General features: G+C 50.0%; 3 protein-coding genes across 8 annotated transcripts in view; 2 read left to right on the top strand and 1 right to left on the bottom strand.

Moving 5' to 3' along the window:
• The window catches only part of USP30 (ubiquitin specific peptidase 30), a 24,889-nt gene extending 16,590 nt beyond the window's left edge, over positions 1–8,299 (top strand). Inside the window, exons 10-14 of one of the 3 annotated variants that reach the window (XR_010658839.1) lie at positions 736–816; positions 935–1,154; positions 3,471–3,591; positions 4,035–5,611; positions 8,239–8,299. Coding sequence is in view for 1 of the 3 variants with exons in the window: in XM_065904294.1 (XP_065760366.1) it covers positions 736–816; positions 935–1,154; positions 3,471–3,591; positions 4,035–4,299 (687 nt within the window). In the remaining 2 variants the exon portion in view is untranslated. Of the gene's footprint in view, positions 1–735; positions 817–934; positions 1,155–3,470; positions 3,592–4,034; positions 6,516–8,238 lie in introns of those variants that run through there. The other 2 variants (XR_010658838.1, XM_065904294.1) reach the window with 2 other exon arrangements.
• ALKBH2 (alkB homolog 2, alpha-ketoglutarate dependent dioxygenase) lies at positions 5,668–11,744 on the bottom strand. Of its 4 annotated transcripts, none has more exons than XM_065904296.1 (5): positions 11,639–11,744; positions 10,715–11,147; positions 9,232–9,285; positions 8,907–9,105; positions 5,668–7,019 (listed from the first exon to the last, which is right to left on the bottom strand). In XM_065904296.1, the coding sequence occupies exons 2-5, from the start codon at positions 10,989–10,991 to the stop codon at positions 6,713–6,715; spliced, it is 837 nt and encodes a 278-aa protein (XP_065760368.1). In that variant the 5' UTR covers positions 10,992–11,147; positions 11,639–11,744; the 3' UTR covers positions 5,668–6,712. The 4 variants fall into 4 exon arrangements, with proteins under 4 accessions (XP_065760368.1, XP_065760367.1, XP_065760369.1 ...); XM_065904295.1 differs by having other exon boundaries at positions 11,635–11,719; XM_065904297.1 differs by lacking the exon at positions 9,232–9,285 and having other exon boundaries at positions 11,635–11,719.
• Positions 11,745–13,375: 1,631 nt separating this feature from the next.
• UNG (uracil DNA glycosylase) lies at positions 13,376–24,322 on the top strand. The gene is made up of 7 exons (XM_065904102.1): positions 13,376–13,546; positions 14,199–14,405; positions 14,990–15,085; positions 17,734–17,831; positions 18,413–18,501; positions 19,587–19,765; positions 23,160–24,322. The coding sequence occupies exons 1-7, from the start codon at positions 13,418–13,420 to the stop codon at positions 23,298–23,300; spliced, it is 939 nt and encodes a 312-aa protein (XP_065760174.1). The 5' UTR covers positions 13,376–13,417; the 3' UTR covers positions 23,301–24,322.
• Positions 24,323–25,600: the final 1,278 nt, after the last annotated feature.

Here is a 25,600-nt window from a genome sequence, read left to right on the forward strand (position 1 = left end):
AAAGAATTTTTGAAGACACAAAACAAAACAAATGACAGGTGGCCAGTGCCAGAGTTTCATTGCGGTCTCTTTGTTTCTCTTGCTGCCATGGTCACAGTTATTTAATGACTGTTGTATTTGTTCAGTCGCTAAGTCATATCCGACTCTTGGCGACCCCGTGGACTACAGCATGCCAAGCTTCCCTGTCCTTCACTATCTCCCGGAGGTTGCTCAAACTCATGTCCATTGAGTTGGTGATGCCATCCAACCATGTCATCCTCTTTAAAACAATGAAAGCAAAAGTCGCTCAGTTGTGTCCTACTCTTTGCAACCCTACGGACTATACAGTCCATGGAATACTGGAGTGGGTAGCCTTTCCCTTTTCCAGGGGATCTTCCCAACCCAGGGATCAAACCCAGATCTCCTGCATTGCAGGCGGATTCTCTACCAGCTGAGCCACAAGGGAAGCCCAAGAATACTGGAGTGGGTAGCCTTTCCCTTCTCCAGCAGATCTTCCCGACCTTGGAATCCAACTGGGATCACCTGCACTGCAGGTGGATTCTTTACCAGCTGAGCTACCAGGGAAGCCCACTTAAAACAGTGAAACCAACTTGCAAATGTCTGGGCAGCTGAGTTTCTTCAGCAGGTGGATGCCAAGTGCCCAGTGAACGCTGGGATAACTCCAGCCTGCCTCTCTGCTCTTCCTGAGGGTCCTGTTTCAGGAATTTCTTCAGAGAGATGTTTCCTTTATTTCAGATTGAGGCAAAAGGGATGCTGAATGGGGAGAAGGTGGAACACCAGAGGACCACATTTGTCAAACAGTTAAAACTGGGGAAGGTGAGCCTACACTGCACACCTGGGTGGCTTTACCTCCGGAGCACCCCAGATCCGGCTCTGCTCTGGGGGCCCCCGGGTCCCGCTTCGACCCTCCGCTCTTTCTGTCTCTCCGCCGCAGCTCCCGCAGTGCCTGTGCATCCACCTCCAGCGGCTGAGCTGGTCCAGCCACGGCACGCCCCTGAAGCGGCACGAGCACGTGCAGTTCGGCGAATTCCTGATGATGGACATCTACAAGTACCACCTCCTGGGGCACAGGCCCGGTCACCACAGCCCTGAGCGGTGTGAGAAGGCAGGGCCCGCGCCGGAGCTGCAGGACGGGCCAGCAGCCCCCAAGTCAGGTGCGTGTCCAGGGGGCAGAGGGAGGGACCCTCTGGGCCCTGGTGCCACCAGAGTCAGGCTTGCCTGGTGACACTTAAGTTCTTGAGAAGAGCAGGATTTGGGGTGAGAGAAGGAGGGTTTCATAAAGGAGGTTAAAATGATACCGTGATGTCTAGTTTTTAAAAGCTCTATGATGGATGGAAACATAACAGGCAGGAGTGTGGAAGGTTGCTTTCTGATCTTCTGACTAAACAATAATTGACTCACCTCATTCCACTGAATTTCTGCTCTTTTCTGCCCCCATACAGTCACCTAGTTTATATATATATATATATTCAGTTTTTAATGGAGGATAATTGCTTTACAATGTGTTGGTTTCTGCTATACAACAGTGTGAATCAGCTGTGTGTCAAAGTCACTCAGTCGTGTCTGGCTCTCTGTGACCCATGGACTGTAGCCCACCAGGCTCCTCTGTCCATGCGATTCTCCAGGCAAGAATCCTGGAGTGGGTTGCCATTTACTTTTCCAGGGATCGTCCCAACCCAGGGATTGAACCTAGGTCTCTCACATTGCAGGTGGATTCTTTACCATTTGAGCTACCAGGGAATCAGCTATAGGTATACATATATCTCCTTCCTCTTGAGCCTCCCTCCCACCACCTCTTTTAGACAGGGAATGTGGGGAGGCAGTGTCCTGGCTGAAGATCCCTAAACATCTTACTTGGGTTGCTACTTCTTTACTGAATTGCTGATTTATCTGATCCCTTTACAGTCCTCCCTTGAGGTTAATCCTTGACTCAGGAACCACTGAAGCCAGGTAGCTATTATCACCTTCAGTCTTGCTGAAGAGAGAGCCAAGGCTCCCAGAGGCTGAGTGACGGGTCCAGATGGGACATCTGGCACTGGAATAGAGCGTGGGGCAGTTTTGTAAAGGTCTTGTATGTAATGTGTTTAGTTCTTTATTAATGAGGGAAAACCCAGTGACTTTAGTGGCTCAAAGCCTGAACATCCCATCCCGTTCCACCTTCCCCCCGCCCAGTTTGCTGCTCCTAGTCAAGCCAGGACTGTCTTCCCTGCACCCTGGCCTTTCCCCGCCTAGCACCCCTCACAGCTTTTACTCTTTTTTTTTTTTAATATTTATTTTTATTTATTTATTTGGCCCACCAGGTCTTAGTTGTGGCATGTGGGATCTAGTTCCCTGACCAGGGATCGAACCTGGGCCCCCTGCACTGGGAGCATAGCCTTAGCCACTGGACCATCAGGGAAGTCTCCGCCCCCTCACTACTGTTATTCCTTTTTACATCCAGCTGCGTGGCCTGGCAGGACATCATTCACAGGGAGATGGAGCTTTGTTCTTTCTCCACAAACGAAGAGTAGAGCAGCCAGGGTGGGAAGAGGGCCCAGTTTTAAATCAAGGGCCTCTTGGCCTCACTTTCTCCTCTCTCAGGCAGGGGCACAGGTCTGCCAGTGTTCAGAGCATGGTGGTTAAAGAAGCCAACAGTGAGCTAGTTGGTATTAAAGGCCCCCAAATATGACACTTGAAAGGAGAAGAGATGTAAACATCTCCTTAATTATCTCATCCCTGCTGTCTCCGACTGCCGCTCCTCAGAAGCGGACAGTGGAGAAAAGAGAATGTTTGGATCAGTGCTTTTCAGCAGGGAGTCTGGCCCCCAGGGGACACTGGGCTGAGGCTGGTGACGTGTTCGGTTGTCACGGCCGGGAGAGGAGGCGCTGCTGTGAGTGGAGGCCAGAGGTGCTGCTCAGCATCCTGCAAGTGCCCAGGACAGCCCCCCACAAAGGGCGACCAGAGCTTCAAGGAGAAGACTCGGTTTAGATCAGTTCGTTTCAGTCGCTCAATCGTGTCTGACTCTTTGCGACCCCATGAACCGCAGCACGCCAGGCCTCCCTGTCCATCACCAGCTCCCAGAGTTCACCCAAACCCATGTCCATTGAGTTGGTGATGCCATCCAATTATCTCATCCTCTGTCATCCCCTTCTCCTGCCTTCAATCAGGTTTCGGTCAGAAGGCCAGTAAGCGGGCCACTGCCTGGCTCTGACACGTATCTTCAGCAGCCAGGCCTGGAAATCTGAAAGATCCACAAAGCTGTCACAGTGAGCAGGAGGCTGGGAGGAGGATACAGTTTTTCTATTTGGGAGTAAAGCAGGCGGAGACACAAAAGTAGGAAGTTTTATGAATCAACATAGTACAAAGTCAAGTTATCTGTTTTTCCTTTGAAACATTATCAGGGAGTTAAATCTCAAGCTAAGCAAACACCACGTTTTGTTTACCCAGAGCTACTGCTCATCTTAATCGCCTCCGGCCTTTTTCTCTTGCAGTTCGCAATCACCCGGGGGGCCCCAAAACACAGATTTTCATGAATGGCGCCTGCTCCCCGTCCTTGTTGCCTGCCCTGCAGACCCCCATGCCTTTCCCCCTCCCAGCTGTTCCTGACTACAGGTGAGCCACTCCTTAGACTCCCAAGCCTCATTCACTGATCGCTTTAAAAATAAGAATTATGAAGTCCATAAATCGTAAATATTATGGGTATGTGTGTATACATGTACATATGTAAGAAAGTATGTACACAGAGTATAAAGAAAGAAATTACATCTCTGGGACAGCACCCAGAGATCGCCAGTTAGGTCTTCGTTTCCTCTCTGTAAAGGTTGTGTTGGTGTGCATATGCCACACGATGTAGGTGCACTGACAGAACTGGACGGCTTACTAGGCCAGTCAGTAGAGGTCTGCGTTTTCATGATTGTAGAGCGTCCAGCTGTATGCCTGTGCCATTATCAGTCCCCTGTCATTGAATCCAGCTAGGGTCCTCCTACTCTTTGCTTTTGCCTCTAAACCTTCCTCGTTGTATTTGTAAACCACTGGCGTTTGTTCCTACCGTTCAGCTCCTCCACATACCTCTTCCAGCTGATGGCCGTGGTCGTCCACCACGGGGACATGCACTCTGGACACTTCGTGACCTACCGGCGCTCCCCGCCCTCGGCCAAGAACCCCGTCTCCGCCAGCAGCCAGTGGCTGTGGGTCTCCGACGACACCGTCCGCAAGGCCAGCCTGCAGGAGGTGCTGTCCTCCAGCGCCTACCTCCTGTTCTACGAGCGCGTCCTCTCCAAGATGCAGCCGCAGGGTCGGGAGTACCAGTCTGAGGAGTGACCCCGCCCCGCCCCAGGGCTGCAGAGCTGGCGCGGTCCCAGCCCTGCGTGTCTGTTCCTGTGTGTGGCGTGTGTGCGCGTGCAAGCAGCCCCGCTAGAGTCCTGCGGCCTCCCGGTGTGGCGTAAGAACAGGCTCCACAGAGGAGCTGGCGGCCCCGACTCACCCCAGATGAGGCCCCCACTCCCTCCCCGCACTGCTGGCCCGTGGGCACCAGGGCGGCAGCACCGGGCGCCGTGTGTCTGCACCATGTCTTGTCACTCACCCGATACAGGCAATTAAAGGAACCCAGACTCCAGAAGCCACCTTTTTCTAATATATTCTGATGCTTCAGGTGTTCTCAAAGGGGAGTTAACTCTGTCTGATCCTCCAGGGCTTCAGTGTAGATCTTTTATTTTTAATAAGCAAGCAAGGCCCACGAAAATGGATGAATTAGTGAAATCATTAAAGGCAACAATTTCAAAGAAAAAAAAGTGCCTTTCACTCTCAACTGCTTTTGTAGCACGTCCCTTCTAGAAAACAGACCTCATCTGGGAGTCACACGAACAATTTTCGCAAAGCTCTGATCCTTCCAGAGTGGCCGAATGGAGAGCAAAGGGACAATTCGGAAGACACCTGGCGCGCACCCGCCTTCCCCTTTTGTATGTCTTTTTCTAACCTTTCAGTCTTTATATGTAGTGAAAGCTCACCTGCCAAACCTGCCCCTCAGGGGAATTCTTTCTGTACTTCATCAGTGACAAGTGACCAGCTTCCTCACTGCTGTCATCCTGCGAGTCCTGGACTCTGAGGCGTGGCCACCGCTTATATAACCGCCCAGACAGCCAGGACCTGGCAGCCTCTGCACCGCACCCACGACCACCCTGCTCCGTAGAAAGCCCTTTCTCATGCCAGGACCCACCGTGGACCATTACTCTCACTTATTTATTTATTGCCCACGTGGAGCTCCTGAGGTTTACAGGTGGAGCCGGGGGCCATGACAGACAGACAGACAGACAGACAGACAATCCCGGCCTCTGCGCAAGAGCTGGATTCAGAAGGAAGGGCGCGGACCTCACTCAGGGCCGCCACCTCTCCACACCTTGGTTTCCTCATCTGTAAAGTGAAGAGTTCGATTCCACGGCAGTCAAAGTCCAGCCCGTCCCACAGAAAAGGAAGAAAGAAGTTTAAGAAAACTTTTGAAACATACAACAGCGGCTGACACCTAGTCCCATCATCCTGTCCTAGATTCATATTCTACACGTGTTGGTTTCCAGCACCTCATACAGAAGGCCCCATCTATCATCCTCCCCATCTGATCATCCTCCCCCGTCCTCAGGTAAGTCTCATGAAGGTAGCCCAGGGCCAAAGGAATTTGGAGGACACAGCGGTATCTCTGTTTTAGCTAGATTTTTTTATTTAAAAAAGGAAGGATAGCAAATCCAGACTGACTCCTCAGAGGTAAGATTTGGAATCAGGTGCATCCAGGTCACCTGAGGTCAGGCTGAGGACCGTGTTTCCCCAGGTGGGCGGGCTGGCGACACTCCCAGACAAGACCTTGGTGTCAGGTGAACCTGTCAGAGGCCCGGACGGTCCCCGGGCCAGGTATGTGCGCATCCCGAGGAATGGGAAGTCTCGCTACAGACAGAAACAGACTGAAGTTTCTCCAGACCGCGAGCACCAGGGAGGAAGGAACAGCGTGAAGCTTCTGCTCTGCTCCCGGCAGAGGTCCCTTCCCAGCTTCGTTGCAGACCCGGCTCTGATGGTGAAAGGAGCGTCCCTGTGATACCCGAGTCTGGGGCAACACGTGGCCTTCATCTGCCTCCCAAGCTGTAGCTTTGTGCACCTGCCCTTCTGCCGCCGCATACTCTGAAATCTGCCTTCAAAGAGAGGTGCCGGGTGTGAGCAGTGCCTCCTTTGAACATTTGGTTGTAAGTAGACCTTTGGTCAGAGGCCAGGGACTGAGCGATGGCTACGGCTATAAATGTGAATGATCTCTAGGCACATTCTCTACCCCTGACTTAAGGGTGGCTTCCTCATACTTTAAATTATTAGGCATTAGTTAGTAGCCAAATAATCTTATTTCTAGCGTTCAGTTATTTACAGTCACTTCTTTTTTTGCAGAGACCCGAGTCAAACTCATACTTTATGCCATAAAAACTGCTGATTTATGTACTTGCTAAAGGTACCTTTTGTATCTGCTGTATTATAGCAATAAAGGAATCATTTTGTTAGGAAAAAAACATCAGCTGGTATTCTTTCATAATTCACCAGTCTGATACAAATGTCCTTTTTCTCTGAGTTCTGCGTTGTACCCGTAAGAAGCTCTGCACTTGGGTGAAACCCGTTCTATGTTCCCTGTTGGTAAAAGAAAAAGCAGCTCCCTCTAGGAATGGAGAGCGAAGGAGCCGACAGAAGCATTCACTATTAACAACGTTATTCACTTCGTAGTAGGCAGGATTTTCCGAAATGTCAGATTGACCCGGGGAGCCAGAACCTTCTTTCGGACCGGGAGACTGTGGTACCAGTGAGTGTTAGTCGGGTGGTTCATCATGAGTAGGCTGCCGTGGGCCAGCTGGAGCCTGACCACTGCCAGCCTCCGGGACGGGTGCTTCCCCCGGGAATCCTTATGCCGGAAGAAGAAGTCTCTGCAGGCCCCAAAGGAGACAGAGGCGATGGGGCTCCCGGGAGCCAGTTCTCTCTCGTCATCCCTGTGCTCACCAATGTGGTCCTGGCCGTCTTTGTACCTGCAGTGAGAAAACGAGCAGAGTTCACAGAACAGTCCTCTCTGGAAACACGCCACCCACACCCAGAGTCCTCGTGCACCAGCCGGGAAACGGTGCCTCAAACCCAGGCCCCTGCAGGGGCTGAAGGGCTGCACCTGGCCCACACAGTGAAGCAAGCCTTTCACCTTGTTATCAGCCCTCTTTGAACATCCCACCGATAGGGCATTCCCTGGTGGTCCAGTGGTTAGGATTCCACACTTGCACTGCACAGCCCAGGTTTGGTCCCTGGTTTGGGAACTAAGATCCCATAAGTCACATGGCCAAAACAAACAAAAACCCCACACACATGGACAGAGGCCAAACACACGTCTTACAGTCCCCCTGATTCATATTTGTAAATCTATCACGTAAGATGCCTTCTCTCTATAACTTAGAATAAAATCTGTATTCCTCGCCTGGCCCCTGCCCACCTCTGAGTTGAGCTCACCCCACACACCTCTTTCCCTCATACATTGTTTTCTGGCACCACCAGTGGGATTTCCACTCCACAGACACTCCAAACTCCCTCTGCTCTTCCTGCAGAGGCCTGTGGGGCTCACGTTCCCTTGATTTAGTTCTCAGCTCAAATGTCACCCCTCCATGACCCCTCCTCTAACCATCTTCCCCTAACCGCCAAGTTCTCAACCAGGGCAATTCTGCCCACCCCAGGGGCACTCAAGCCATGTCTGGAGACATTCCTTTGCTCCAAAGGGACCCTTGAAAAAAAGGTACAACCTAAAAGTTGGAAACTGTGTTTCATTCTTCAGACAGAACTGAAGACTTAAGCCCTGGAGGAGGTCTCTCAGCTCTGAGGGACTGCCCCAAAGAGATAAGGCAGGAGCCAGGATACAGAGGGGTTTTGCAACAAAAACCACGTAGTCGGAACATCAAAAGATTACTGTTAATTAAAGAAAACCAGACATCAGAGGTTAATGAGTTCAGTGTTTTCTATGTATGGGAAGATGCAAGAATCTGGGCTCATTGAAATCATCCCTTTGACATGCACCTCAGCAATCTGGGGCCAGTATCCTGTTCTTTCCCAGCCCGAATGGTGCACCATCGGAGGCAGCTGCAGTGGCCGCCGGCCTGCCAGCAGGTGTCTCCACCCCGTGTTCCCTCAGGGCTCACTGCTGGGGGCGGCTGCAGCGGCCCTGCATCCTCTGTGTGCTGATAACGGCCGGCAACCATCTCTCATCCACAGGGAGCTCCTGGCATCCGGTTGGTGGAGGTCAGGGATGCTGCCCAACATCTAACACCGCAGAGGTCAGCCCCAGGAAGAGGATTATCTGACTCAAAGCATCGAGTGCTGTGGAGAAACCCAGACTCCTTCCTCCCAGATGTTCTTAGATCAGCCTGTTTAATTTTCTACAAGACATTTATCAACGACTGAAGGTACCCTGTTCACCTGTTCATCAGTTCTCGGCCCCTCCCTCCCCACCAAGGTGCACGCGTGTGTGCTCAGTCACATCCGGCTCTGTGATCCCACAGTCCATGAGGTCACGGACCCCATGGCCGCCTCAGCCCATGGGATCCTCCAGGTAAGAATACTGGAGTGGGTTGCCACGCTCTCCTGCAGGGGATCTTCCCAGCCCAGGGATCGAACCCACATCTCCTGCATTGGCAGGCGGCTTCTTTACCACCGAGCCACCCGGAAGCTCCCCCCGCCCCCGAGGTGAGCGCGCCATGAAGACGAAATGCTTGTGCTGTTCACTACTGGGTCCCCAGCTACACTAAAGAATTATTTGTTGTACAAATGAGTAAAGTACAGTGGAATCCTAAATTCTTCCTTTTGGAAGAGACAGAAGATTTATAAAATCCAGTCCATACTGGGGGGGGGGGGGGGGGGAATAGGTAAAGACAGAGTGTCACCTGTTGACGAGCACAAAGTTGAAGGCCTGTCCAGTCACCAGAGAAACACGATCCCGGACGCGCTCCAGAACGGGGATCCAGGGCTTCGGAGACAGAGTGAGGCCTGAGAAGGCGTAGGTCAGCCCAGGGTCGCCATACGTGGCCTGCTTCCTTGGGACGCTGTGCCACTTCCCGAACACCTGGACCCTGGCCAGCGCACCTGTGCAGGGGACAGGGCAGGGCCTGAGAGTCCACACCGGCTCCCCGAGCACTCAGGGACGAAAGTGCAACAGGAACAGCGCCTGTTACTCGGCCCGAGGACCTCCTCAAAGGGACTGTGGCTCACCCAAAGCCTTCCCGTGAGGGCGGTGATTCTTGTCCAACACTGAGAGAGACAGCCCTAGTCCAATTTAAAAAACAAAAACAAAACTCCGTAACTTAATTGCTCAGCAGAACCAGAAAAACGAGACTGCAACTGGAGCAACATGAAGTTCGTTTACACGCTAGCACAGTGACGTCGCCAACTGTGGGGATGAAAGGGTGTGTGCATCCAGGGAAGATGGCACTAACGCAGCTCTCGAAGGAGGCCGGGTCTCCCACGGGCGTTTCTCCACTGCCCCGTGCTCTCCCGCCGCAGTGGCTCTCACTCTGGGTTCCCGCATCAGCAGCACCGGAAACCCCGGACAGGAGACTGCAGGGGGCAGGGCCAGCAGCGGAGTGCTCCCAAGCAAGAGTCCTCCAGGTGACGCTGAGAACTGGTGGGCAGGGATTACCTGGTAACTTCCCAGCTCTCAGCGGACAGGCGATTCCTGTCATTGAGTTGGTATCCCAAGAGCCCAGTAAGGTGCTTGGCCCAGAGGTGCCAGGAGTATGTATTAATTAACAAACTCACCCATTATTCAGTTCAGTTCAGTCACTCAGTTGTGTCCGACTCTTTGCGACCCCATGGACTGCAGCATGCCAGGCTCCCCTGTCTATCACCAACTCCTGGAATTTACTCAAACTCATGTCCATTGAGTCGGTGATGCCATTCAACCATCTCATCCTCTGTCATCCCCTTCTCCTCCTGCCTTCAATCTTTCACAGCATCAGGGTCTTTTCAAAATGAGTCAGTTCTTCGCATCAGGTGACCAAAGTACTGGAGTATCAGCTTCAGCATCAGTCCTTCCTATGAATATTCAGAACTGATTTCCTTGAGGATGGATTGGTTGGATCTCCCTGCAGTCCAAGGGACTCTCAAGAGTCTTCTCCAACACCATAGTTCAAAAGCACCAATTCTTCTGCGCTCAGCTTTCTTTATAGTTCAACTCTCACATCCATACATGACTACTGGAAGAACCATAGCGTTGACTAGACAGATCTTTGTTGGCAAAGTAATGTCTCTGCTTTTTAACATGCTGCCTAGGTTGGTCATAACTTTTTTTCCAAGGAGCAAGCGTCTTTTATTTCATGGCTGTAGTGACCATCTGCAGTGATTTTGGAGCCCCCAAAATTAAAGTTTCTCACTGTTTCTATTGTTTCCCCATCTATTTGCCATGAAGTGATGGGACCGGATGCTATGATCTTAGTTTTCTGAATGGTGAGTTTTAAGTCAACTTTTTCACTCTCCTCTTTAACTTTCATCAGGAGGCTCTTTAGTTCTTTGCTTTCTGCCATAAGGCTGGTGTCATCTGCATATCTGAGGTTATTGATATTTCTCCCAGCAATCTTGATTCCAGCTTGTGCTGGAATCCGTTATTAATGGCTCTTAAGTTCGTATTTCTCTAAACACAGACCAGTAGTGTGTTCAAACCAGCCTTCCACACACAATCCCCCTATCCCCTGCTTACCTGTAAAATATTCCACTTCTTTCTCCAACTCTTGGAAAATCTCGTCTGCTTCGGCTTTGCCAAACAGGACTGTGTAATCGCAGTCCAGGCCCTCAGCTCGAATGTGCCGCCAGCTAAGCCATGCCAAATCAACTCCATTCCCCGGGGCTGCTTTCCTGGGCTTTTTCTTGCTGTTTCCTTCCTCTTCTGCCAACCCTGCTGGACCTCCTCCAGTTTGCTCTTGTTCCATCCTTCTCTTTAGGCCCCCGACAGACCCCTTTACCAGGAATCTGTCCATCTTGTCTCCACAACACGAAGACCTGGGGGCCAGTGGCCAAGCCAAGAGAGATTGCCCAGGGTCTGTCCCAAACGTCAAAATCTACTCTGCAAAGTGGTTCCACAGGGGCATTCCTCCTGTTTTTAAGGTTCCATTTTAAAAGTTCAACACCAAGTCCTATAAAGGAAGTAAGAGGAGGTTAAGGTTGGAAGGATCCCTCCGAGGCGATCTGGTCAGGGATCTCCCACACCTGGGTTGGTATCACAATCAGCTGCCTAGCTTGCAAAACCCACGTGCCTGCCACCCAGCCCCCCAACATAGGAACTTTTAAGAAATAACTCCCCCCTCCCCACCCCCAGGGAATTCGAAAGCCATTGGCAAACTTGGAAACTACTATCCGAACCCTCACTTTACACCTGGGAAAGTGTCACGGTGAGAGGAGGAGGGGTTTGCCTAAATTCACCCAGAAAAGTATGTCTGTCTCCCCCTGCCACCCTGCGAAGGACGGAGGTGGATAACTGACGGGCCCTCCCACACAATTATCAACAGATTAAGTATTGCGATCTTTAAATGGACATGATTCAGAATCTAAATGTTTAACAACGGTTAAACGTGGTCATAAGCAAGCACGCCGAATTCTGATAGAAAGTAAGAACTGTAATACGTGCGTGAGGTGGTGGTGCCGAGGGTTCTCTTTAAAATCTCAGCATCCGCTAAACTCCAATTCCTGTAGACACTCTACAAAGGGCTGGCGGGGAAGAGAAAACATTTACCCGCCCCGACCACAGAACTGCTTCCGGGTGGATTGCAGCGGCGATCTAGGCAAATTTGCAAAACAAAGCCGTGGGCGGTCTTCGGGCGCCACCTGTTGGCCCTCCAGGCGCGTTGCAAGCACCACGGTGGTGCAGGGTCGTTACTTGTTTCGCAGTTGTGCGGGATCACCCGTGGTTTGGGAGCTGTTGGTTGACGTCATCTCTCCCTAGGGATTAATTTGGTGTCTCGACAGGGAGCTGGGGCACCAGCATATTGTCGTAGGTAGGGGCACGAATTCTGCAATCAGACCCTTGTAACTTCCACTTCTGTCTCCCCCACTGAAGCTGTGTGGTTCCTACAAATCCCTTAACATCTCTGGGCTTGAATTGCCTCCTCTGCACAGTGGGAACTACAAAACCCATGCTATGAGGATTAAATAATGAGAGGATGTGTGAGACGATGCTTCTGTTCTCCAAACGAACGTCAACTTTCATCATCACTGGTTTTTTTTTATTATTTTCTCTCTACAGTTCCTTCACCCACTTGCCACTTGAGGGGCATTTGGATTGTTTCCAGTTGGGGGAAAATCCTGATACGGTCACTATATCTATTCATGTACAAGCTCTCCTGTGAATATAGATTCTAATTTCACTCAGGTAAATAGTTAGGAATGGGACTGCAGGGGCACATGCTAAGTCTATGTGTTAAATGGGCTTCCCAGGTGGCACTAATGGTAAAGAACCCGCCTGCCCGCGCAGGAGACACAAAAAAACACAGGATCGAATCCTGGGTGGGGAAGATTCCCTGGAGAAGGAGATGGCAACCCTCTGCAATATTCTTGGCTGGGAAATCCTAAGGACAGACGAGTGGATGTGTTACTTTATACAAAACTTCCAAGCTGTTTTTCAAAGTGGCTTTTATGTTATTATTTTTAAAAATAATTGAAACGGCTGGAGACAGAAATAAGCAAGGAGAGAATAAGATCATTTTGGGGGCTGGGGGCGTGCACCATGTGGAATCCTATTTCTCTGATGAGGGATCGAACCTGTACCCCCTGCACTGGAAGCACAGAGGCCTAACTACTGGACCGCCAGGGAAGTCCCTAAATAAGATCATTTTGGATGAAGCTATAAACAGTGTCCGGCTAGAAAGTGGGGCCAGGAAGGCCCTTCAGAGGACGGGTGTCGAGCAGAGCCTTAAAAGTTGTCCAGGCGGGGGGACAGCGCCCGCAAGGAGTAAAGACCGCAGGAGGGACAAACTGGGGATGTTCCGTGACTGTTTTTTAAAACCATTAAAATAAAAAATTGAAGTATAGTTTATTTGAATGCTAATTTCACTCCCATAGCAACCCTATGGGGCGGGACTTTTAAGTACTTTTTACTGGCTGATAGGTGGCGGGACTTGCCCAAGGGAGAGGGACAATGGCTGAGAATAATGAATAAAGGGGTCAAATAAAGAGCTGAGCGAACCGACCTAAGGAACTCCGCCCTTTCCAGTTCGCAGCCCCCCTAGGCCCCAGGGCTCTCGCTCCGGAGCCCCTCCCACACATGCGCGCTGGGGCCTCCGCCGCCCCCCGCCCAGAATCCCAATCGGAGCATGCGCGGGCCGCTTGGCGCCAACTGTTGACCACCTCGGCTGGCGCCAAACTCGCGGGACCCCGGGCGGTGTGCGTTGGCTACTACCTCGGCTTCGGGATGATCGGCCAGAAGACGCTCTACTCCTTTTTCTCCCCTAACCCCGCCAGGAAGCGAAGTGCCTGCAGTCCCGAGCCGGCAGACCCGGGGACCGGGGTGGCGGCCGTAGCTCAGAGCGGGGATGTGGCGGTGAGGAGCGGTTGGGGGCGGGGGGCTCTCTCGTGGGGCCAGGGGTCAGGGAGGCCGAAAAGGGTGAGGGGGGTGAGGTGGGCGGCGGACCACTCGAGAGGGACCCCGACCGAGGGGATTGCGGGAATGTGCAGCTGACTGGGTGAACGCGGGCCGTCTCCACGTGTTCAAAACAGCCGCCTTAGCGCCCCATCTGCGGCCATGCTGAGGCGCCAGCCAATGGGGGCGAGCCTCGGGGCCCACGCCGCCAATCAGAGGCGAGGGCGCCGGCCCGCCTGCCAATCAGGGGAGGGAAGGGGTGGGCCCCGGAGGGGAAGGTTTTGCCGCGAAAAGACCGCGTGGGGACGCCAGTGGCCAGGCCCGAGGGGGCGGGGCGGGGCGTCCCGAGCCCGATTCCCAGCCAACCCCTCGCGAGGCGCCGCGCGTCTTCCTCACAGACCCTTCTGTTCCCGCGTTGTTTCGGTACCAAACTCGAGACTGGGGGCCGCAGCCTGCTAGTGCCTGACCGGGATCAGCCCTGGGTCCCCGGGGCTAAAACCCCCCACGAATGGGGGTCCTCTGCCCCGGGCCGTTGGGTTGGGGGCGGAAGCTGCGGGTGCCCGGGAGGGGCCCGCTGCAGCTGGTGAGCCGCCTCTGCGGGGACCACCTACAGGCCAGCCCCGCCAAGAAGCCTCGGGCCGGGCCGGAGGAGCCGGGCACGCCGCCCTCGTCGCCGCTGAGCCCGGAGCAGTTGATCCGCATCCAAAGAAACAAGGCGGCCGCGCTGCTCAGACTCGCGGCGCGTAACGTGCCGGTGGGTTTTGGTGAGAGCTGGAAGAACCACCTCAGCGGGGAGTTCGGGAAGCCATACTTCATAAAGGTAAACTTGGAGGCTGCGGGCGTCTTGTGCATAGAGCGGGCCAAGCCCACGGTTAGACGACATGGCTTTCGTGGCTCCTGCTTAAGTTTTTAAAAATAATTTTAAAAAAATTAAAAAAAAAATTTATTGTCGCTATTTTTATATTTTAAATTTTATTTTTATTTATTCTTTACTGCGCTGGGTTTTAATTTTTTTTTTTTATTGGAGTGTGGTTGCTCTACAATGTTGTGATAGCTATCACAGCTTCTACTAACCCGTTTAGTTACTTAGTCTGCTCGAGTAAAACCACAAACTCCACAGACTAAAACCTGGGTTTTTTTAAAAAAAAAAAAAAGAGGGAGGGGTTTGCACCCGCGGGAAATCAGGGCCCAGAGCCAATCAACTTGGACCCAGCCCACCGGAAGCCCGAGGGAATTGAAAGGTCGGTGGGGTGCGGGGACTGTTTCACATTTTCCCAGCAGAATTTGGGTATAGGACTTGGAAAAGATTAAGGTAATAGCTCTTTCCAGTTGAAACTTTGTGATTGAATTCTTATGCTTTCCTGTGAGAATTTGGTTTGTAAACCTAGTTTATCTTTCCGTCAGCTTATGGGATTTGTTGCAGAAGAAAGAAAACATTACACTGTTTACCCTCCCCCTCACCAAGTCTTCACATGGACCCAAATGTGTGACATAAGAGATGTAAGTACAAGTTGTGGCTGAATTTTACTAAAATTACTAAAACGGGAGTAGGATTCAAATGGCATTTCTTAATTAGGGGCAGTGGAGTTAAACCACTATTCATAATTTAGAAATAACACTAAAATTGTGGGGTTTGGCAGGCTATCTTTTACTGTGTGCCATTTATGCAACAAAAAAAGAGAAGTTTGTGCATAGATTATGTGCTATGACTTCTGTTTTTTTTTTATTTTTATTTTTTTAGTTTTAATTCTGAAACTGACCCCATGCCCATGTGAGGTATTACTGTGGTGGTGGGAGAACTGAGGCTGGAAGCAGTGAAGTGTCTTTCAGCCGGTTCCCAGCAACTCCACCTTGACTGGTAGTTCAGTCTTGACTGGTAGTGGTAGTTCTTTCTGTCTGACCACACTGCCTTATAGCTGACTTCTGGCCTGTGAACATACATGTTGAAGACATCTCTTTGCTTTAGTTCATTGTGTACAATGGCTGCTCATTGGGAGCTCTGATCACCTCAGACTCCTGTTCAGAAGCTTGATTGTGCCTTTACATAGTTTATAGCAAGTTCACAGCTGAGCGTGAATACAGACACATCCTGCTTTCCAGCCTCACCTCCACCTCCTGTTCTCCTGGTTTGGAGCTGGACTGCATGGTGACTCTCTCCTCACTTTTGTTTTTTGAAAACCAATTAGATCCGTCTCTGTCACCTCCTGGAAGCAAGCCGGTCCCTGCTTTGTGATGTGGATTTCCTCTAAACCTTCAGTATCTACTTGCACTGGAGGTGTTCTATGTTTTGTTCTCTTTTTTCCTTACTGATTTTATAAGCTGAGGGTGAGAATCCCACGACTTAATAGGTGTCTTAAATCTAAGAGAAGCGAAATTGTTGAGGAGGCCATTGTGATAAGATTGCCATTCCTAGAACTTAGCAAATTTCTTAATTTTCATTTTCAAGCAAGTACTTTGAACATACCTCCTTGTTTATAGAGTTTAAAAAAAAAACTTAAGGCCTATTAAATTCAGTACTGGGTTGCCCCTTGTTCAAAGTATGTGCTGTTTTGAATATCAGCGAGCAATACTATAAAGAAAGTATAAGAAAAGAGCATGAAACTTATGAGGATCAGATGGCCCCGGGGGGCTTCTTTGCCCTTGAGTCTATGGAGGGCTGGGATGTTACCTGGCTCCGCCAAGGCCCTTATCTAGGACAAGAATGGGAAAGCTTTGCTGCTGAATGGGTTGCTTCATAAATATGCTGGGGCCCATGTGGGTACCAACCAGGGGGACAGAGAGATCCATGAAAGCAGACAGGTCCAGTCTGGATTCTGAAGGATAAACTGTACTTCAGCCATCAAAGAAGATTTTAAGAAGGGACATGACAGAAGTGTGGGTATGAAGAGAGGTGGGTGGGCACCCATCAAAAGGCCTAGTAGTGTGTTAACACCGACCTTGACAATGACCTCAGTCTCCTCTGGGTCCATCCCTTAAGAGGACACAGGCAGACCTCATTTTATTGCACTTCACAGATAACTGCGGTTTTTATTTTTTTTATTTTTATTTTTTTTTATTGTTTTTTGCGGTTTTTACAAATTGGAGTTTTGTGGCAAGCTTTCACTGTCAAATGATGGTTAGCATTTTTTTAGCCATAAAGTCCTTTTTAATAAGATCTGTGCTTTTTTTTGACCGCATGCAGTTGGACAGTTCGGGAACCAGAACATTTACGTGACCTGTTTTATTGCCATATTCGCTTAATGAGAAGATCTGGAATCAAACCCACAGTATCTCCTTGGTGTACCTGTCCAGGGGAACAGGCACTTTCATAATGCAGCTGGTTGGGGATGGGAATTTCTTTTAATTTGTCGAAAAGCTATCTGGCATATGTCTGAAAATTTTAAATACACTTATCCTCTGACCAGCAACTCCACTCTTCTGAGTCTATTCCATAAAAATAAAAGCAACAGTGGGACTTCCCTGGTATCCAGTGGTTAGGACTTCTCACTTCCAATACAGGGGGCACAGGTTCCATCCCTGTTTAGGGAGCTATTAGTAAGATCCGGCATGCCACAGAGCATGGCCAAAAAAAAAAAAAAAAAAGCAACAGTATGTAAAGATACATATAGTAGGATGTTTATCTCATTGTTTTTTGTAAGGGAAAAATTTGGGAAACCACTGACTGCCCATTAATGATTGAGTTCTATTGACTTAAAGGAGGCTCACGACGTATGACATGAAAAACACAAAAGCTCTAGAGTGATGAGTCCAGTGACCCTTATTATATAGGTGATTATAAACAGTTGGATCAAGATGGGATAGAAGTGACCACTTGGTATGTTTCTGGATGGTCATACTGTGACAAGGGCATAACTCCTTTTATAATTTGAAAAACGAAGGGGATAGAAGCAAAGTTGATCCCCAATTGTTTCAAACATCCGGGTCGGAGAAGGGAGGGGGGTGTTGCAGCAGGTGACTGAGGGAAGGATAACTTGGTAATGCAAAGTCACGGTGCCAAGTCACACCTCCTCCCTGCCAGGGGCCCTGAGTGGGATGGGGCGGGGGCTGCACTTGCCCTCAGTGTCCCATTGTGCAAGTCAGCAGCAGCGAGGTGTCCATTTGCACTGCCGGTGCCACACTGTTTGATCCTCGCCGTCTGGTGTTCACAGGTGAAGGTCGTCATCTTGGGACAGGACCCATATCACGGACCCAATCAAGCTCATGGGCTGTGCTTCAGTGTTCAGAGGCCCGTGCCACCCCCACCCAGGTAGGCAGGCTGCACGGGTGGCTCCAGTCGTGACTGCTTTTAGATGCGTGCTTTGCAGGCTACAGGTGCGCCTGTCTGTGGGACCTCCCCTCGCCTTTGGAGCAGGATTTCTCATTCTCGGCACTGCTGGCCTTTGGGGCTGGGGCTACCCTGTACGATATCCAGCAGCACCCCTGGCCTGCTGTGCTGCCCCTATTTGTGATGATAAAAAATGTCTTCAGATGTTTCCAGAAGTGCCCCGGAGGGCAAGTATCACCTCTGGTCAAGAACCCCTACTTTGGAGGATTTCACATATCATTTGTAAATTAATAAACTTATTAAAGATATAAACTTTAAACCCATTGCTTGAGGGTGGTGGTAAATCTTGGGCTAACTTGCTGGGTTTTCCAAAGTTCTTGTCCCTAAACCCAGCAGTGACTGAAGTAAAGGCGTTCAGCAGGTGTGCCTATCAGAAAGAAGGAAGGGCAACCCCGAGGGTGGGCTTTGCAGGCCATAATTTGCGTGTGTGCTGGTGGGTCCTAAACTCTCAGAATGGTACTTAAGATTCTGGGGTTTTTGTTTTTCTTCTGGCTTGCTTTCAGTTTGGAAAACATTTATAAAGAGCTGTCTACAGACATAGATGGTTTTGTTCACCCTGGTCATGGAGATTTATCCGGATGGGCCAAACAAGGTAAGCTAACCACTGCTTGATGTGTTTTGGGTGGATTTCAAGAGTCTTCTCTTTCTGTCCAGCCGGCTTATATTTTTAAACCCATGTGGAACTAGCGAGCTCTAGTAAAGTGGCTAAGTTTAAGTCAAGAAATGTATCTCATTCTGCAGTCAGTGTTTATGTGTAACGTAAAAGAGAAAATTGGTTCCTTGGCATCCATACTTCACATTTACCCGCTTGGACCATTCAGAAGGCAGCCTCAGTTTTCTCATTTCGATACATGACTTGGGTTGTGTGTGTTTAATACCTATATATAGGACTTTTTCTTTCTTTCTGAACAAATAAACTATAACCAGGAAAAGGAAAGAATATTTACTGTTTGTTTTCTTGCAGTGAGAGTTTTGTTTCAGTGAAATGTCTTGGCTTCCTTGTGTTAAATTCTGAGGTTATTTCCTGTCACTTAGGACATATAAGCATATATTTTTTATTTTTATTTATTTATTTATTTTTTTAATTTTATTTTATTAGTTGGAGGCCAATTACTTCACAAAGCATATATTTTTTAAACAGTTCTTTCCCATGTTGGACAGAATGTATGATTGCACACTCAGAAGGTGTTGAAACTGTAGAGGTGAGAATAAACGTCTCCCACAGGCGCCTGCTGACCCTGTGCTGATGCTACCTGGTCTTGTCATGCACTGAGCTCATTATTGGGTTTTGGGGCTGACTCATTTCAGCCTCTTTTTTTTTTTTTTTTAATTTTATTGGTGTATAGTTGATTTTACAATGTTGTGTTAATCTCTGCTTTATAGCAAAGTGATTCCATTATACAGATTCTTTTTCATATTCTTTTTCATTTTGGTTTATCACAGATATTGATATAGAGTCCCCTGTGCTACACAGGACCCTGTTGCTTGTCCATCATATATACGATAGTTTGATCTGCTAACCCCAGACTTCCAATTTATCCCTTCCCCTTGGCATCCGCAAGTCTGTTCTCTGTTATCTGAGTCTGTTTTTGTTTCGTGGACATGTTCATTTGTGCTGTATTTTAGATTCCACGTTTCAGCCTCCCTGGAAACCGCTTTTTCGCTGTGTGTTCGCAGGTGTTCTCCTGCTCAATGCTGTCCTCACGGTCCGGGCACATCAGGCCAATTCTCATAGAGAGAGAGGTTGGGAGCAGTTCACCGACGCTGTCGTGTCGTGGCTCAATCAGAACACCCACGGCCTTGTCTTCTTGCTCTGGGGCTTTCACGCTCAGAAGAAGGGCAGTGCCATTGATAGGGTATGTTGTGTGGGGTTTTTGTTTTTTTAATAGTTTAAACCAGGCTAGAGAATTCTAAGAATTCAGTTATGTAGTCCCAGAAAATCCATTTCTTAAAACGAAACTTATTTTTCCTTACAGCTATGATAGTATTAGGTTTCCCATCAAAAATTGAACAGAACTCAGGGACATTGCTGGCAGTCCAGTGGTTAAGACCTCTTGCTCCCAATGCAGGGAGTCTGGGTTCCATCCCTGATTGGGGAACTAAGATCCCACATGTCACGTGGCGAGGCCAAGAAAGAAAAAAAGCAAGAAGGAAAACTGAACAGACCTCAGATGAAATGATTAGTGGTGTAATGAGGAAAGCAGTTGGCCAGCTTCTGCTTAGATGCAGTTGATAACACTGGCGTAAACTTGCCATATACATGGAAAACTACACAGGTCCTTGGGTTCCACTCATGTAATAAACGATGCAGTAAATGATGAGTCAGGTAAGTCTCTTGCTTTCAACAAGTTTGAGGGTATATAGAAAACATGAAGAGTCCCACTTCAGCGCAAATTTAACTTCCCCCATGAAAACATTGTCAGTGCTCTGGTTGCCAGCCTCTGACACCACTAATTCAGCTCTTCAGTCTCTGCCCTCCCCGCATCCTCCCCCAATTTGTTCCTTCCTTCTCCACTTACTTAACAAAGCACCCATGCATACCCAGTGACTGTGATGAAAAACCAGAAGTCATCCTAAAAAGTTAAGCTCCCACGCTTCCACTGCAGGGGGCTTGGGGTTCCAGCCCTAGTCGAATCCCCACATGTGCCTTGACCAAAAAAAGCCCACCCAGAAGTCATCCTCTAGTCCTTTCCCTCATGCCTTTAACCCAGTCCTGAAAACCACCCTGATCCTGCCACCCATCTGGGCTGAGCCCCGGCGTTTCTCTGGGATGCCTGTCATGGACTGCAGGTAAAGCTGGTTTGAAGGAGGCTGGAGACTGGTGGTTGTGGGGCTGGGACTGGGGGAGGCATGCAGGTGGGCAGGAAGGAGGAGTGCTTAGCTTGGGCTGCTGGAGGCACTGAATTGGGCAGTGCCGCTGGGTGGAGAAGTCACAGTGTAGACACTTCAGTAAGGGAAGTAAAGGGACGGACCAAGACGGCCTGGCAGTCGGCGGTGTGTCAGGCGTGCAGACACGCTGAGGCCCGGCCCCTGTTGCAGCAAGCCGAGCACTTACGCGGTGACTCACCTAATCTTAACAAGGGTTGTGTCCGGGGCAAGGCATGGGGGCTACACGGACTCCCCTCTGCACCGGCTCAGGGAGGCGAGGTCACTTGCCCACTTGTAGTGAGTGGAGCTTCTGACTCTGATCTGGGCATCCCGCTCACCTGGGTGGGCCTGCGGGCGAGGGTTCCAAGCCAGCCATCAAGTTCAGGTCGAGACTAGACTCTCATGTCATTTATCCTCTCCATTTTCTCTGAAGTGGAGTTCCATCTTAATTTTTTTCTGTAAAGGTTTTTTGTGAATGAGCAGGATATTTTCAGGTATTTTTATTTTGGGGAGGGAATAGTAGGAATAAAACCTGGTGTAGATGAACTGACTGCTCAGTAAGGTCTGCTTATCTAGGTAATGAAATGTGTATAGGAGTCATTTCCAGTCTGTGTCTTAGGGGAGGTTTGTGGTCAGAGGTGCCCTTACTCAGTATATCTGTAATCTGTAGTATTAAATATGGTTCAGTTTGAAAGTAAATAAGCACACATCTTCTAGACTTCTCTCTTCCCCCTTCTCCCTCCCCTTCCCCCCCCCCCCCCCCCACCGCTCATGGACACACCAGCCATTCACAGCCTTTCTTCTCATCCCCTCCCCACCTGGCCATCTTAACCTCATACATCTCATCTTGTCCAGAGCACTCAGACACCTCCCTGGAAGGCCTTGACTGGGGTCACCAGCTGGGGTCTGGGGGTGGCCTCCGCCTGCCTCTCAGCCTCTGAACTCCAGGCCCCCTGAACCACCTGGGTTTCTTGTGGGCGTCCCACTCCCCTGCCTGCCTCTGTCCAGCACGTGGAGGTCTTTGTGTGGCCCAGGCTGGCTGCTGACTTGTCCTTTGGAGTGCACGAAGCCCGCGTGTTCAGGGACCTACCCTGCTCCCCGGATCCTGTGCTGAGCACCCGGCCCACACCCCTTCCTGATGCTCTGTGCACAGACCCAGCTTTGTTCTTCATGGGATCTTCCCAAGTTGTCACTGCTTCACTCCCAGGCCCAGGTGAAAAGCAGCCTAGGGACGGTCAGTGACTCCCTGGAGGGTGCCCCACTGCTGAAGGGCAGGGCCAGCACCTGGATCCAGCCTGCCTGGCCTCCCCAGCAGCCCCTCCTGGACTGAGCTCCTTGAAAGCAGACGTGTCTTGAAAGACAGTTATTTGCTGGGTGTTGTGTTAGTTGCTTAGTCGTGTCTGACTCCATGCGACCCCATGAACTGTGGCCCGCCAGGCTTCTCTGTTCGTGGATTCTCCAGGCAAGAATACTGGAGTGGGTTGCCGTTGTACTGCCCTCCTCCAGGGGGTCTTCCCGAGCAGGGATCGACCTGGCATCTCCTCCACTGCTGGAGGATTCTTTACCATCTGAGACAGGAACTACTTGTGGGGTGATTTTTAGTTAAATACAGGAAAGAATCGGGAAGAAAACAAAAATGGTCCAGGATCTTCCCACTCAGTTAACTACAGGTGACATTTTAATAAGTTTTAAGTATTCTGTTTTTGTGGTGAGATGATTGAAATAGCAGAACAAGGTACAGAATGGAAAGGAAATGCCTTCCACTCCTTCCCCTAAAGGAACTACTATAATTAGTGTCTGGGGTCTTATCTGCTCCCCCCTCTCCTGGACGTTTTTTTTTTTAATGCATTTATCCCTTCCTCTCTCTCTTTTTCCACTTGTGACAGATTTCAGAGGGCTCCTCCTGTCAGCATGTATAGCTTGACCTTGTTCTAGTAGCTGTGCGGTGTTGCATTGTCAGAACCTTTAGGAAAATGTGTGTTATCTTCTGCACACATAGCACTGGGTTTACAGCAGGTTTCACCAGCTAGGAGCCACGCAGCTGTGTCCCTCCTCATCCCTGCATCTTTGTGGAGATGCGTGCATCACTGAGTCCCTTACCAGAGGCAGTCTCAGCAGTGGGACTGCTGGGACATCCCACACAGAGTGCCCAGCAGAAGGTGGAGAGGGCGCGGTCTTCTGCTTTCTCGGAGCCTCCTCCCACGGTAGTGGCTGTACAGCCATTGGAGGATGAATGCATGCACAGACCTGTGCAGGCGCTGCAAATTTAGAGCTGGCACAGTGGAGCGGAAGAGCTGATGGGAAGGGCAAATGCCAGAGCGGTTTGGTTAAAAATCCCAAATGTGCCCCCACGGTCTCACTGCCCATCTCCTCCTCTTTCAGAAGCGGCACCACGTACTGCAGACCGCACACCCCTCACCGTTATCGGTGTACAGGGGTTTCTTCGGATGCAGGCATTTCTCTAAAACCAATGAGCTGCTGCAGAAGTCCGGCAAAGAGCCCATCAACTGGAAGGACCTGTGACCTTGTGACCTAGATCCTGGGGGTGACGTTGATCCTGGGGATTGGGGTCTTTGAGCAGTTTTCTAGAAGCTGTGAAATAGAAGTATTGGTTGTTTATGAAGTCGAAATAAGAAGAAAATCTCCCTCATGATTCTTAAGCACCCGGCACAAGGGAACGTGTTTCAGGCGGAGCAGCCATGAGCCAGGCTGCCTGGGAGTGGCGACTTTATTCAGCTAGAGATAACTGGACCACACCACCTGTGGCTCAGGCTTCCCGGAAGGGACCTGAGGTCGAGACTGACTCTTCCCCTTTGTTACCACCTTCGTGGTTATGAGCAGGGAGAGAAGCCCCTTCTGTTAAAGCCAGCTGCTGCTTTTTTTTTACCTGATAGGTTAGACTTTAGGTTTGGGTATGCTGACTGTTTTTATTTGGAAAGGCCCCCTTTGCCTACCCTGGCATTTCAGTCTGATCTGTGGTCTTTCATGGAGCCCTCAGGAAGACTGAGGATGTTTTGCCAGTTCCCAGAAATTAGGGATCGATTTCCTGCCTGTAGTAGAGGTGAAAATTGCTAAGGAACCATCCTTGGTGTGAACTTTCAGTGAATAGAAGCTGGGAAAAGCAAACTTGGTCTTGTTTATACAGTAATTCTTCAGGTGTTTCTAAGAAGTAGGCTATGGAGGTTGAACATGAAGCAGAAAGTGTTTTTAGGAGGAAAGAAATGCTTTCTTCCTGGGTACATCCTGAGTTGAAGTTTTTGAGCCACCAAAGACTGCCAATGCTGTTTTTTCATTTAGAGGGGCAGGGGTTGGACTGAAATCACTTTAGGATTTTTCTTTTCTGCAACACTGGTGAATTTTGCTTTTTTAAAAAGATACACAGATATGTATATATATTTTTAATCTTCTTTTTAAGAGACAGCCTTTATTAGGTGTGCACCTCCATCCCCAGATGACACGGTTTTGCTGTAAGCTGGGTTTAAAGGGTTAACCCGGCTGGGTTTAAAGCTGCCTGAGTTTGATAATAAAAGACTGTTGAAGTTTCACTTGTGCCTAGTTCTTCTGGGCCCTGGGCGGATGCCCTTGGACTACTCTTAACCTGGGATCACCATGGCAACCATTGTGGGCAGGAAGGGCCACACTTGCCTGTGTTTCCTCCTTTCTCCCACCCCTGCCCCACCGCCTGGCAGCCTCGGGAAGCCCTGGGCCTCCTGAGAGGGGCACAAACTGGAGGAGGTGAGGCGTGCTCAAAGCTGGGCACCCCCCCAACCCCGAGCAGCACCCTGAGCGCTGTGAAGCGTGGGCGGGGGCTAGATGGGATTGGGATCTGCTGGGACCCTCAGGGAACCTCTTCGGGCTGGAAAAAATATTTTTCCTGCTCTTAATGTTGAGAAAGCAGCCATGGATCACCAGGCATTTGAAGCGTGTGCAAGTCAGAGGCCAAGATGGCAAATAAGGCAGATGCACTGGAGACTAGTTGCTGCAGACACAGATTATTCTAGAAGAAAACATCAGAAACTGCTAACATTGATCCCTGTGGGGAAGCAACCTGGGTAGTTGAAGGACAAGAGGGAAGCAGATTTCCTACTGAACTTCCTTTTGAACCTGTAAAATTATTTTAAACTTTGTTCTCATTTAGCTTTCAGCCAGCTCCCTCTCGACGTTTATATTTTACTGAACCACAGTACAGGGCCCCAAACCAGGAATCAAAGCAGTACAGGGGCTTCCCTGGTGGTTCAGCGGTAGAGAACCTGCTTGCCAGTGCAGGGACGCAGGTTCGGCCCCTGGTCCCGGTCGGTTCCACGTGGTGAGTAACAGCTGCTGACCCCACGTGCCCCGGAGCCTCTGCTCCAACGAGAGAAGCCCAAGCGCCAGAGTGGCCCCTGCTTGCTGCAACTAGAGAAAAGCCCGCACAGCAGCGAGGACCCAGTGCAGCCAAAAAACTTTTTAAAAATGCAGTTACATTAAAAACGTTTGTATAATGCTGCCTACTAAATATGAACTTTATTCTAATTTCTCATTTTCCCAGTAATGTCCTTTCTGTATCAGGATCCAGGATGCCACATTACACTTTGCTATGATGTCTCGTTCAACGCTGCTCTGTGACATGTTCTCAGTCTTTCCCTTGATTTATCAATTTACACATTTTTGGCAATAACACAGAAGCTGTGTGCCCTTCTTGGTACACCATCTCAGGGAACTAAGATTACTTTGTTCCATATGGACTTGTGCCTGTGGATTCCATTGCATTCTTGCTCCTGGCTGCCTCAGATCTGTCCCGACACGCTGGCCCGGGGCTTCAAGCTCCAGTGTCAGACTCAAGG

Source organism: Muntiacus reevesi, chromosome 13, assembly GCF_963930625.1.
Source record: "Muntiacus reevesi chromosome 13, mMunRee1.1, whole genome shotgun sequence".
NCBI classification, from domain to species: domain Eukaryota; kingdom Metazoa; phylum Chordata; class Mammalia; order Artiodactyla; family Cervidae; genus Muntiacus; species Muntiacus reevesi.

Excerpts from the sequence above, each read along its gene's own strand:
- ALKBH2 (XM_065904296.1), bottom strand. The coding sequence starts at position 10,991 with ATGGACAGATTCCTGGTAAAGGGGTCTGTCGGGGGCCTAAAGAGAAGG. Across the intron at positions 9,106-9,231 it reads CCCTCACGGGAAGGCTTTGG|GTGCGCTGGCCAGGGTCCAG; the intron begins GTGAGCCACAGT and ends TCCCCTGCACAG. Across the intron at positions 7,020-8,906 it reads AACTTTGTGCTCGTCAACAG|GTACAAAGACGGCCAGGACC; the intron begins GTGACACTCTGT and ends TTCTCACTGCAG.
- UNG (XM_065904102.1), top strand. The coding sequence starts at position 13,418 with ATGATCGGCCAGAAGACGCTCTACTCCTTTTTCTCCCCTAACCCCGCC. Across the intron at positions 15,086-17,733 it reads AAATGTGTGACATAAGAGAT|GTGAAGGTCGTCATCTTGGG; the intron begins GTAAGTACAAGT and ends TGGTGTTCACAG. Across the intron at positions 19,766-23,159 it reads AGGGCAGTGCCATTGATAGG|AAGCGGCACCACGTACTGCA; the intron begins GTATGTTGTGTG and ends CTCCTCTTTCAG.